Source organism: Hemicordylus capensis, chromosome 4, assembly GCF_027244095.1.
Source record: "Hemicordylus capensis ecotype Gifberg chromosome 4, rHemCap1.1.pri, whole genome shotgun sequence".
NCBI classification, from domain to species: Eukaryota; Metazoa; Chordata; class Lepidosauria; order Squamata; family Cordylidae; genus Hemicordylus; species Hemicordylus capensis.
The window spans coordinates 174,324,625-174,338,346 of NC_069660.1; the positions used below are offsets into that span (position 1 = coordinate 174,324,625).

The window sequence follows — 13,722 nt, forward strand, 5'->3', positions numbered from 1 at the left end:
AATGTAGGTTAGGGGTGTCAAAGGAGTCTTTTTGGCCAATCAGAAAATAGATGGAAAAGTTACTACTCTTATAACATTCAACAAAGGCCGTGACTGGGACTATCTTACACCTCCAGCTGCTGATATGAATGGTAAACCAACCAACTGCAAACCAGTAAGCATGTTCTTTGTTTACTTTAATGGGCAAATTGTCAAAAAGGTTCTGGTCAAACCAATACTTTGAGACCCTAAAAATAAAACTATTGTGTGGTTTTGTGTTCATGTATTACAGTCAACATAAACATGCAGAAGAAACATATAATTCAACCTTTCCTGATATAACATTTAGGACTCTAGGTGCAGGAGCATACATTTTAGTGCCCTTCAATGAAAAGATTCCTTGCCTGCACATAGAAAGCCAGCATGTCCATGTGAAATCCAGCCTAGAAGTTTTATTTCTGACATGCAAGTTTTCTCTGCACAATAACTTTCTTTCTGAGAGAGTATTCAAGACTGTAGTCCTCAACCTGTAATCTGAAGTGGTACGTCCAGCAAGAGGTACGTCATGTGATTCTGCCGGATGTGCAAACTAGGTCTCATGCTTTAGAATTAATTGTTTTTTGGGCCCAACTACATTGATTTGCACTAGACTTGAGACCCCATAATGATCATTAACGATAAAGGTTGTAAAGGTTTATTGGGACCACACAGGGAATAGTAATCTAAGTCCAGTCTCCAGGTTTAGATTGCCATACCATAAGTGGCAGTTCATCAGTGGAATCTGAGCAGCCTAAGGCTAACAGCCAAAGAGATGGAGGATCTTAACAAAATACTAACCATGGTTAAAACTGAGAATACAGGAGGGGACCTCAACAGGTGGTAGGAAATAATTCTTCACAAAATGCTGCAGTCCAAAGTGTTTTATGTATAAATCCCTTTTTTGGAAGAAGGTATTTTTGAGAAGGTAAAAAACCACCCAGAGACGTATGTTTTGGGTGGTATAAAAATGTTTTAATAATGAACAAACCAACAAACAGCTGGAATCCCTTTTGAGCAATAGGAGAGGACTCCCATTGTTTCTTGCCTTCTTCACATCCCAGTGCAAATAACAGAAGACCCACTTTAGGGGTGTGCACGGAACCGCGGAGTTGCGGTCCGGCACTGGGGTGGGGGGTTCCAAAAGAGTATGGGGGGGCTTTACTTATCCCCTCAAGAATGCGGCCATATTTATTTGAGTAAGCGGGCGGCATGCCTCCCTGCCGCCCGCTTCATTCCCCCTCCTCTCGGTGCGGCTCGGCTGCTTCCTCCTCCTTTTGAAATCTCAATCGGGCGGCAGGGTATCTCCCAGTCCCTGCCACCCGGCTCTTCAATGCCCAGAAGCCATTTGCAGCCCAGCCGGGGAAGGGGACGGGGTCGGCAGGGGAGTTCTCCTGCCGACCCCTTGAGTATGGGAAGGGAAGGGGCGCCAGGGGTCTTGGGGCTGCTCAGGGGGTGGCCGCATTCAAATAAATCAAATAAATATGGCCGCATTCTTGAGGGGATAAGTAAAGCCCCCCCATACTCTTTTGGAACCCCCCACCCGAACCAAAACCACCCCGTGTCCGGACCGGTCTGGAGGCCTTTCGAATGGCTTCCGAACCGGTCCGTGCACATGACTAACCCACTTCTCTCCTAAGCTCTCAATTTGTGAACCAGATAGGGATGTGCCAAAACGCGGTTCGAAATCTGAATCATGGCACAATCCCTTTAAAATCAAGGGCTTTCCCAGTCCCCTTTAATGTGGAGGTCCACCCCTGCACCTCCTCCACCCGCCGCCAGCTATCCGTGCGCACTGGCATGCGCGGAGACCATTTGTGTGCCTGCACCACATGGGGCAGCTGGGGGAGAGCGCCACTGGCATATGCAGATTACTGGAGGGAGCATTGCCAGTAATGGCGGCAATCGAAGGAGAAGTGGGGATGGACCTGCTCTCCTCTGCATTAAAGGAGCTGGGAAAGTATTCCGTTTTAAAGGAAATGTGCCATGATTCGGCTTCCGAAAAGCATTCTGAGCACATCCCTAATACCAGAAAGGATTTGGGGTAAGAGAGAGGGTTGGTGACAAACACAAATAATAATGGCTTGTTAGTGAGCTAATCCTAAATGTGTGGATCCCTAGTAAAGACATCCATATAAACTCAGATTCAGTTACAAAGACTGTCAAAAGTATGTCGCATAAAAAGACTGTATTTCACAAATATAAGCTGAGATATGCACATATAAGCACCTGTTGAGATACTTTCATCTCATTTCCTCCAGTCATTGGTGTTACTCTCCATTTTTTCTTCAGGAATTGAACATCTAAATACCTGCTCATATTTTAAGATGGGATAACCTGGGATTGGAACAAGTTTTGATTGATCAAACTCGCACATTTGAGTACAATTTAAAAATAATGTAATTTATTTTAAGTAAAATGGACTTTGTTCATTCCTGGTATGAATAGAATGTTGGATGTGAAATTATACACATCTTTCTTCTGTAATCTGTGTTACTTGAGACTGTGCAAGTATTTCTTTTTTGTTTCTTGGGTGCTCTTTTGTAAAGTTAGTTAAAAATAAAGAATAGTAGGGAAAATGAGTCCATAATAGGCAAAAAACCAAACACACCGAAATACATGTATTGAACAAGAAGCAGGAACCATTTATTGTAATGACCTGAAAGATAGCGACGTGTTTATATATTCATAAATTCAGTTGCAAGGGAGCTATGTTGAAATGGCTACATAAACTGAGAATTCAAAAAAACAAATACCAGGAGTTTCAGATAAATATAATCAAGATTTCTATAACAGGAGTTCTTCTGCATTCGTATTTGGCATTGGACCAAATTAATTACTACTATTGGCAAGTATCACTCATTCTGTTCTATGTGCCTGTATTTGGATCAGATGGGATTAAATTTTCTTGTATCCCATGCAAATGTACTTCATGGTAATCACCCATTTCCATTTAAAAACAAAAAGAAAACTCCAGGCTGCATAGTTTGCCCTTTGGAGGACAAATGCAAATTTTTATTTTTATTATTGTTTTTAAAATTATACTCCACGTGGAGTGTTTTTGGTTTTTAAAAAACAGAAAAGTGGTTTGTCTAAAATAAACAATAAACTGGGGTGCGGTAGATGCATCTCTCACTTAGATATATGATTTGTGTATACAAAAATGCGTATGAGTTATTGTAATAATGCTAGTTTCATCTTCCTCACAATACATGGTAGTTCATATATGCTCATAAATGCTTCTTATGTAATATTTCCCCTTTAAATGCTGCTTGTAAATATTAATTTTTTAATCATAAAGTTCCTCCCTCTTTGCTTCAGCCTCCCCCATCTACAATAGGGGGCTAACTCAGCAATTCCTGTTCTTGTAAGGATCACAACAAGAAAATGCTTTGAACACTTGAAAATGCTATGTTTTAATAAGAATCATTCTTTTTTTCCTAGTTGCCTGCTTTATTCCGTGTACCATATAGAGGTGTCATCTTTTCATGTCTCTGTACCTCCCCGCTTCTTCTTCCATTATTCTTTCCTTTGTTCTCTTGCTTTTGATTATAGAGATCTTCTAACTTGACCTTTCTGCGAGGTGCTACAGCTTCCTTATGCCCTTCTGTGTCTCTGTGGTCATATGTTCCTCATGCTTCTTTTCTCTGGATCAGAGCCACACTATCTATATTGTAGTTCACCAAAGGATATTTTTGATAGCAGGGGTGGTACTGAAGCTTCTGGGATCTGTTGGCTGAGTTAATGGGAAGCCATAGAATGCTCATAAACATCTTATCTGCTGAATCAATCATAGGGTGTTTGCAAAAGTTTAGCTTTTGTGAGATGATGCAAAAGGCACATATGGTTGAGAAAAATGCTCGCACAGACCATAAGGGTAGAAGGAGTTCTGTGGGTTAAATCAGAAGACCAGGTGAGACACAGGAAAGTCTGGTGCGAAAGGGACCTAGGAGGAAGGGAAGTGTTAGGGAGCCAAGATTCAGTCACTGGAAGGAAACAAAGCAGATAGTTGACTGGAAACAAGAAATCGAAGGAACGATGGGGAAGGGGACAAGTACCTGATAAAAAGGGCAGAGGAGACAAGAAAGCTGTTCACACGAGCAGCCCTCCCTGGGCTTACGCAGCCCTACTAGCCCTGGCGCTGCACTGCCAGGCAGCCCAAGGTTTTTCCCTGGGCTTTTATCCAGGCAGAAGGGTGCAAGTGCTCCCTTCTCCCTGGATTCTTGCTTGCTTGTCTGCTCAGACTGCCTGTAGCCTGAGCAGACACAAAGCCGGGTGGCTAGAGTGCTCAGCTCTGGGGAAATCCCCTGATGCACTGCACTCCTTGCATGTGCATTGTGTGATTTCTGGAGGCCGAGCTGTGTTTCCCTGGCCTCCAAGTGGCCATGCAGCTCCCAGTAGAGCCGCTTGTGTGGGCGTGTGAGCTGCATGGCCAAGAGCACAACAGACATCATCTGGGTGCTATCTGGCCTTCCTGCCACACTTAAAGGTTGTGTGAACAACCTTAAGGAGTTTTTGAGAAGGAGAGGGCAGGATGGAGTTGTAGAATACATTACCAACCCCAAGGACAGGAGATTCTGTGCTATGGACAGGAGAGTGGAGCACTTAGGAATGCAGAGCAGGGAAGGCTGACTCAGAGTCAGTGTAGCAGAAGGAAACAAGACGGACCAGGCAGTGGTAATACTTACCAAAAAGCAGGCCCCTGAGGAACATAGATGGTGGAGGCATGGCACAGAAGAAGCAAGTGGCCAGGGATGTGGGATCCAGGCACCTCCTCATAGGCCCAGATACACAAAAGGTTATGGAAGGAAGCTGACAGGTAGAGGATGCTGTCTTGTGGGCAAAGAGCCAAAAGATCATTGGTTTGCTAAATCAACATTCTGAAGCTATTCTCACAAGCAGCAAAAATCGGGCTAGGGAAGCCCAGCCCAGTTTTTGCTGCTCGTGAGAACTTGCAGTCATGGCGGACACACTCGGGGCAGTGGTGGTGGGGAGGTGGATCCCAGAAATGCACCGCACTCTTGAGTGGTACATAACTGGGGCTTGGGAGGGGGCGCCACACAGTGGCACTTCCCTTCACCCAACCCCCAGAGCTGCCAGGTGAGGCACGGGTGGACAGCCAGAAAGCTGCCAATGGTCTGGATGGGTGAACCACCCGCCCAGGGACCAAGGGAGGATTGTCTGTGGGGAGGGAAGTGCTTTCTGGCTTCCTCCCCGCAAAAGAGGGTAGCCCTTCTCACTTGATAGTGAGAAGAGCTTCTCTGAGAAATTCCTTTAAATGTTGCATAGAAGTGGAAATTCTGCTGGGTTTTACTTTTCTTGTCATTGCAATGCTACGATGGGAAAACCTGCATCAGCAATGTTTCCTTTTTATGCCACTATAAGAAGTGCAGGTCAGGGGCCATCTCAGGGTCTGAACCTGGAAACCTCAAGGGGGCAGTGGAACCCAAGGCACAATGGAAGCACCTGAATTGCATTGCTTCTTTTGAAAGCAACCAACCACAGTAGAGAGAGAGAGCGAGAGCTGAGGAAAACTCCGGGCTAGGATGCTACAGACAGCCTGTCTCCATGAAGACTGAAAAAATGTAATGGTGGGCAGCAGCAGTGGCCCCAGGCATCCTTCTCCCTTCCTAGCTTTGGAGAGGCACAACTTCTGCCACAGCTGGAGGTGGTTGGTGAGGTGAGGCACATGCCTGCTCTGGCCTTACCTCCCTCCTTCAGGGATAGAGCCTGTAGTTGGGCTCATATTGTGGGCGTGAGCTGCTGAGATTTCCCCATGGCTTCATCTAGGTCTAGGCCATTGACGTGGCTTCAAGTCACTGCTGCAAGGAGTATCCATGTGATGCCCCTCCTCTGCATTATTCTAACCTTCAAAGGACACCAGTGTGGCTTGGGATCAAGTCATGGAGCAGTGGCAACCATTCCCTTTGCCATAACGCATGATAGAGAACAGATGTCCAAGCACAGTACATCCCATGAGCGCTTGAGTCATAAGTCCCATGTCAGCTGGCTATCAATTCAAGATATTCCATTCCAAAATGGGTATCTCGAAACCTTATAGAGCGTAGGATTGTCACCTCATGTTTACACTCTGTGCTGAGAATATTATTATAACAGACAGGCTTAGCTAAAATGGAGGGGTGGTGGTTCCCTGAACCCCTAAGGGAGCTCCCACCCACCAGCTGGGTGACAGCTTGCTCTTTGCTCCCCCCCCAACTCTGAAAAAGAAGATGGCGGGGGTGGGGGGATGAACCTATCTTCACTTCTTGTCCCAGAGCCCACGTACCCTGATAGCAGAGCTGCTGGTAATGTGCCGATCTTTTCCACTTTCATCTAGAATAGTTCAGCCACAGAGATTAGCATTAACAATCACTTGGTGGTATAAGGTGTCTGCAGAGCCATATTACTCAAGCAAGTTGGTTAAGCAGCATAAAAGGAATATAAAATAAAAGAACACACTAGAGTTGCTACCCAATATTCCCTGGGGAACATTTCTTCATGCCTTAAAACATTATGACTAGTTAGATCCTGAATGTAATGTGAAACCCTCAAAATTAAAACAAACCCTGATCTGATGAAACAAACCACAAATTGGTGATTGTGGCGTCATTTCAGGTTTGTTAAATAAATCTTAGTTAAAATAAACCATGGTTCTGCATGATGTCTGAACCTGCCCAATATGAAAACATCCCAATGACATTTGGGGTGCGGGGCTGGGTTTTGGTTTGTTGGGTTTGCTTTTTGTTTTGTGCTGTTTCAAGGTGTCCCGTCAGTTATTGTGTAACAGCTGTTCCTGGTATGATTTCAGAGTAACACAGCAAAGAAGGGTGACTTTTTCAAAGACCACCAAAACATAATAGTGCTAATGCTCTTATATATGCATTAGTATAACATCTGAGTACAATGTCTCCTGCACTGTGCTGCTGGCATTAATGCACATTTCATTGTCACAGTAGTACTAGTAGTAGTATCTCTAGCTTCATGAAGTAGTTACCCTTGTCTCTCCATAGAGAGCTGTCATTACATACCATTTACCCATAGTGTGGCTGTTTCAAAACTTAGAGGCAATCCTGCCATTCTGCTAAAAACAAAGACTTTTCTTTGTTATCTTTATAGCCCGATTGCCACCTTCACCTCCATCTCCGCTGGCCAGACAATCCATATGTGTCAGGAATGGTTCATACCAAGGATACAGCGCCAGGACTCATAATGGGGGCAGGTAAAAAAAGAGAGCGCACTTTGTTTTTTGGTGTTCATTGATCAAAAAGTTACATACTAATACTATATTACATGGATTTAATTCTATCAGCTCTCCATTGCATACTCTCTATCTAATCTAAATCTATCTATCTATCTATCTATCTATCTATCTATCTATCTATCTATCTATCTAAGCTAGTTGATTCACTTATCTCATGTTTGGTTATTTCCATCATGCTTAAGGGACCAAGTATCACAGAAATGAGCCAATGGGCTATAGGGTGGGGGAAATGAAGCTAGAACTGACTGATGAAAGTGAGGTGGGGAAAAAACACCGCCACCACCACCCCCGTTCAGCAAGGGAGCAAAGAGGCATTGGCATCAGGGAGCATTGGACAGAGGAAAGTGGGAGCCCCTGGGAAAGCCAGAGGGCATTGTGTAGCCCATTCCCCTCTCTCCCTCCCCAGGCAAGATGAGCTTAGAATGCTCCTCCCATTCCACTGCACCCAGGAGTGCAGAGAGCCTCTGAGCTCTCAGCTTCTTTCCTGGGGGCAGAGCACTGTTTGGGAGAGCATGGATGCCAGCAAGGAATGAATTGGAGAGAAGAAGGTGGTGAAAATGAAAGGAGGATTGAAAGTCAGAAGCTGGGGATTAATGGAGGAAGGAGGACTAAAAGCTGTTTGTTTCTTTTCCTCTTCACAGGCTTAGCTCTAGTATAAATTAATTGGTTTGGAGATACCTTAAGGTATTCTGGAACACAATTAATCAAACAAACACTTACAATTGCTTGTCAGCCTGATCCATGATATAATTAAGCTGGCCTACTTTTCGGTAATATGATTCCGCTCCACCTGAACGAATAGACTGACTCTGTCTTTCAGTGTTCCACACCTAGAGCAATAATATCTGGGTGTAAAGCTTTTCCCAATGCAACGACACTGTAGTGTTGTTGGCTGGTGTGTGTTCAGAATTGCTGCGGGTAGAGCAGCAGGACCAGAGCCACTGAAACCAGCCCAATTCCCCGGCTGCTGACATCGCTTGGGAGGAGGCAAGGCGACTGACAGCAGCATGGAAAGCCGGCATCACCCCACACAAGCTGCAGAGAAGGACATCAGGGCATATGTGTGGAGCGGGACAGCGGACTTTGGTCTCTGGATGCTGCTTGAGCTGTAGCAGTACAAGCAACAGCCTGTGTTGCGGCTGCTGGCGTGTCTTCATGACTGCTAAAGAAGTTAATCCTGCGACTTCATCTTAAGAATAATTGAATTTGGGTATATGGTAAGGAAGGATTGGGAAGTTATAGAGCAGAAGATGGCTGGAGGATCTAACCAGAAGAAATGCTAAATGCAGAAGCAACCACCCTCTAGTCATAGGGCAGCAACACAGGAGGGGGAAACAACTAAAGGCGGTTCAATATGTTAATTGGTTGAATTGGTTTATTTCTGTATAGGAAGCAAGTAATGGTGTATATGTTTTGTAGAGGAGAGCTGGTCTTGTGGTAGCAAGCATGGATTGTCCTCTGTGCTAAGCAGGATCTGCCCTGGTTTGCATATGAGTGGGAGACATGTGTGAGCACTGTAAGATATTCACCTCAGGGGATGGGGCCACTCTGGCAACAGTACCTGCTTGCCTGCATGCATCTCCAAGACAGGGCTGGGCTGGGAGCAACTTCTGCCCTCAGCCTTGGAGAAGCCACTACCAGTCTGTGTAGACAACACTGAGCTAGGTGGACCAATGGTCTGACATAAGGCAGCTTCCTATGTTCCCAAAGCAGCACGTGCTCCCGGTACAGGCAGTGGCTTCCTGATCTGTGTGGCCCTAGTAACCATGAGGACTAGCATCAGGAGAGCAACTGATTTAGTAGATACAAGTGTCATGGCACGAGTGCTTCAGTTAATATCTGTAACACAAGGCATCTGCTCTTCTACGCCTCTAATCTGATCCATTCTTTACTTCAGAGTTATGACATCTTAGAGCCAAACTAGGTATTATGTGAGAAATCTGTAACTAAGTCTCCAGACGTCATTTCAGCCTTAAAAACAGTTACAGGAGACCCCACATTAGAATGGGGCTTTAGCCCTGGAGGAGGCTTTTTTGACCCTTTCTGCCACTCTACTTCCCTAATTTAAATTACTCCCCCTTGAAGCTTTTAGCTGAAGCAGGAAGAAAGGACAGGTGCCCTTATTGTATCTGGCTTCTTTCTCTTCCACAGCTAATAGCAGTATCAAGGGTAAGGGAGTAAACTAAATGGAAATTTAGTGAGGGAAAGGATTATTCTCCAGCACGATGGCCTCGATCCAGTCCTCCCCAGTTGCCACTTCTAACTTAGTCAGGAGATCCAGTCACAGATCTCTTGCATCATATATAGCGTGGCCCTGCATCCCTTATTTCCTACCTCTGAAAAGTAACAAAATGGCTTTGGTTATTGTTATCATTATTGTTGTCATAACTGTTTTGTTTTTTTAGGGCCGAACTAAAAGTATTAATATTTTTAGGGAAATGATGAACATGTCTTCCTATTTCAATGATATTTCAGCCAAACCTACAAAATGCTTGACTTTTTATTTACATTGCCCTTGTCTTGTTCTCTTTTAGTTGACTTTGTTCACCCTCAGTGATATACATTAGTAGCCAAATCTGATTGGCTACGTAATGTAGTGATGTCATCTGGTTCATTTGTGATCCCTGATTGGCTGGAATCACCCATTTGATTAATTCTGGAAGCACTGCCCTTACCTTCAATTGATTTCATTTGTGTTATGTGATGTCATCACACAGCCAAATCTGATTGGCTATGTAGTGTCATGTCGGATGACACCTGTGTAAATGTTGCAGGAGAAAGGTAGTAGCAGTAACCTGGAGGAAAATAGCACAGAAGCAACAGCATCTAGGGGAAACAATGGCATTGAACAGGATTGGGGAAAGGGACATATCCTCATGATGAAGATGTTTTTAGGAAACATTTCCACTCCAGCTCAAAAATATTCAGTGCAGACCAATTGTTAATTGTTTACAAGTGGAGATCTGCAAAAAATAAAATAAAAAATGTTGCTGTGCACCACCAGTTCCTAAAAGTGCTTCTGTCTGGGGCTCCAGCTAGCCTGGAACAGGAGACTTGTAGTGCTGTTCGGGTATCCCTTTTTCTTTCTCACCTTCCTGAAATCTTTCCCTGCTGTAATATATGCTGTGATATCTTAACTTCATGATACATATCCTCCTGGCCTTAATTCCATCTCCAGGATAGCATGAGCTATTAGGGGCTCAGCCAGGGCAGTTCCCTCTGTCCCCCACCCTCTGTTTTATTTTATTTTCTTTCTTTTTTTACAAGTGACACAGTGATCAGAGTTTTGGTGTTTGGTGTTTTGTTTTTACTGTTAATTTACAGACTTGTATACTTCTCTGTTACTGAATCCCCCGAGTATCTTGTTTTTTGAGTGACCTACTTTCCCTTCTAAACATGTGGGATGATTGATGTTCAGAATTAGGGGGAATGATAAAATGCCTAATGAAAGCAAAAGCAGAACAAATCCCTACCAATGGTTACTTTTCCCCCCTTAAGAGACAAAAAAGGCAAAGAGAGTGAGAAGGCCTCTTAACATCTTGGGAACATTAAGGGTGGAAAGAATCAGCAGGAGGAGTGCAGAGATGGTGGTGGGTGGGGCACCAGCTCCAAGAGCTGGCCAGTGAGAAACGCAGCTGAAATCGAGCAGACCCATTTCTTGGCTGCTCTGAGCCGCCCTTTCTATGGTTTTGGGAGGAGCTAGAGCACAAAACCCAGGTTACGGCACCAGCAGAATTCAGACGAAACAATGGCCCTTTGGAATCTGAGGTTTTGGCAATGAAACTCACTACAAACCAAAGGTTCAAATTCAGGTTTGCATGTGAAAACGCAGCCTCAGTTGGATGACAAATCTGCAGCTTCACGCATTCGGATGACCACAAACTGAAACCTCTGTCACATTTATTTCTGGTTTTGCATTGTGTCTGAAGGCAGCCATAGAGTCACATATTTATTTGAGGTCTGTAGCTAAGTGTACAGTTCAGTGTAAGACAACTAATGACTTCCTATCAGTAATATGTAATATTTTGTACTAGTTAAAGGGGTTGAGGAAACAAATGAGGCAACCTAGCTTGTCTTAAGCAAAGGATGTCCAATCTAGTTCATATTAGTGAGGCAAAATGCAAGATCTCTCATGACTGGAAAGTAAATTTTGAGGGCTACTCTATATTGGCAGCTAGAGAAGGGCAAAGAAAGAGAAGAAGGTATCAAAGCTGGGAGGGGATGACAATTTTGTCATATCTGCAAGACGAAAAGCATCATTTCTGGAAGGTCTTTACATGCATTGCAGAAAACTTTCTGTATAGTAGTCTGAAGAGATAACTGTCAGCAATCTGGCCACCCGGAAGGGAAGTCCAGGAAGATAGTTCACAAAACAAAATGGGTTGCAGAAGCGGAACATGGCTCAGAAGTTTCTCTCTCTCTGGCTTAGACTGAAAGCTGTCGACACGAGGGATGATGTACGTTGCCTTCCAACAGCTAACTGAAAGCTGCCGACGTGCTTTATAATCCAAGCTGATAACTCTCAGCTGCCAGGGATTCAAGGCTTATCAGCCTTCTGCAAGAGGCGCTTACTTCTCCTGATGGTTTCCAGCTGTGCCCACCGCCTTGTGACGCACCTCTGCTGTGGAGTTAGTGGGGGTTGCCTGCACAGCTCATCCTACGGTTCTTCCTTTGCTGTCTTTGCTGCCTCAGACTGCTGTGCCTGCTCTGAAACATCAGCTGGACCTGCCTCCGCTGTCTCTTGGGAACCGACAGCTGAGCTCTGCCCCTCAGGCACCCCTGCATCAGCTGAAGGGCTGTCAACTTCCCCTTCCTCCTCGCTATCTGAGAGCAAGGGCATGACAATAACCAGAGGCTCAGCTGCTTAAGATCTGCTTTAACTAATATGAAAAACAAGTGGTTTATATGATGGAAGAAATCAACTTGGGAAACACACACATATCCTAAGATTTTGACAAATTGGGAAAGTTAGAAAGCAAAGTCCCATGTAAAAAGTGCTAAAAAACCTAGTCAAGTTCTCAAAGTGATCCTAAAGAGTTATTTCTAAACCATACCACTGAATAAAAAGTATGCAAGAAGACTAAACTATTTGCTCAGGAGTATTTATTATGGCTAAGCCAGAAGATTCCCCCCTCCCCCCCATTCTTCCAAATGGTTCTCATAAATTCACTGCCTGCAAATGGGGTTTCAAAAGGTTGGCGGAGGTTATCATTAGGGATGTGCAATTTGATTCACAGAGAATTGAGGTGATTCGTGAATTTGACGGTGAATCAAATCACCCCTTAAATGAAGGGGCTGATTTGAGGTTGAATTGAATTAGCCCCTATTCGGCACAAATCAATTCACATTATTCAAGCGGCCATTGTGGTGGGCTTTCCCCCCTTGCAGGTTGGTTTTCTGACACTGGCTTCTGATTGGCTTGAGATCTCCTTTCTTCTTGGTTGGCTTGCTATCATACAAATCAAGTGTTGGCATGGGCGACTGTACCCCCATTGTCTGTGAGGGAGAGAGGAGGGAGAGGGGACACTTTTATGTATATTCAAAGGAACTGGGAGGCAGAGAAAGAGCCATTATGGAGAAAAGGATACATCAGGACAGGAGGAAGGAAGCTTTGATTTTGTGGTTTTCTTTTATCAGCACTGAGTATATGCTGTGCTATCTATTGCTGCTATAACTGTTTTGCTGGATCTCAGATTGACAAAGGGGGAACAAGAAGGAGGGAACAAAAAAGGAGGGTATTTCAAAATATATGACTGGGAGGCAGAGAGAGCCCTTGCATCAGGGAAGGAGGAAGGAATCAAGGAAGGTTTGATTTTGTGGTTTTCTTTTCTCTGCACTGAGTACAGTGCTGTGCTATGTATTGCTGCTATAATGTTCTGTTTTTGCTGGATCTCAGATTGACAAAGGCAGGATTTGGGTGCCTTCCTGCCTTCCTTGAGTTGTTGTTTTGGTTTGGTCTGTTTGTGAGATGGTGTTGTGGCAAGAAATGGACAGTGGCAGCTCAGCTCTGTCTGTGTAAGTAATATTTCTTGATGCTTGCTGTGATGAGCTCCATGTCTGGCCTTGTGCTTCACTCACTACTCTGGTCTACTCTGCAGTTTGCATTGCAAGATGTACTCACTTGGTCGAAATATGGCTGAAGACATTGCTGTAGTTGAGATTATATCTATGCTTGCTGGCTGCTAAAGTTGTTGCTGTGCTATGGTGGCTGTTGCAAGTAGGATGTAGTTATAATTGTGTGTGACAGAACAACTTGTGCCAGTGACATTACTGCAGCACAGGCACTGTGGCTGGCAGTGAATTCTGCGTCAGTGATTCTTCTTCTTCTTCTTCTGATGTCTTTGGACTATATGTTTGTCATCTTTGGACTATGTGTTTGGCACAATGTGTCCTGTGTTGGGAGGGACTGTGTGTGCTGCTTCTGTTCTGCAGTGTTATTTTTCAAG

General features: G+C 44.5%; 1 protein-coding gene across 6 annotated transcripts in view; it reads left to right on the forward strand.

Annotated features, from left to right (window-relative positions):
- SORCS2 (sortilin related VPS10 domain containing receptor 2) overlaps positions 1-13,722 on the forward strand; it is a 248,591-nt gene that overhangs the window by 162,022 nt on the left and 72,847 nt on the right. For all 6 annotated transcript variants that reach the window (XR_008305630.1, XR_008305629.1, XM_053243173.1 and 3 more), the window contains exons 10-11: positions 8-154; positions 7,132-7,234. Coding sequence is in view for 4 of the 6 variants with exons in the window: in XM_053243173.1 (XP_053099148.1) it covers positions 8-154; positions 7,132-7,234 (250 nt within the window). In the remaining 2 variants the exon portion in view is untranslated. The remainder of the gene's footprint in view (positions 1-7; positions 155-7,131; positions 7,235-13,722) is intronic.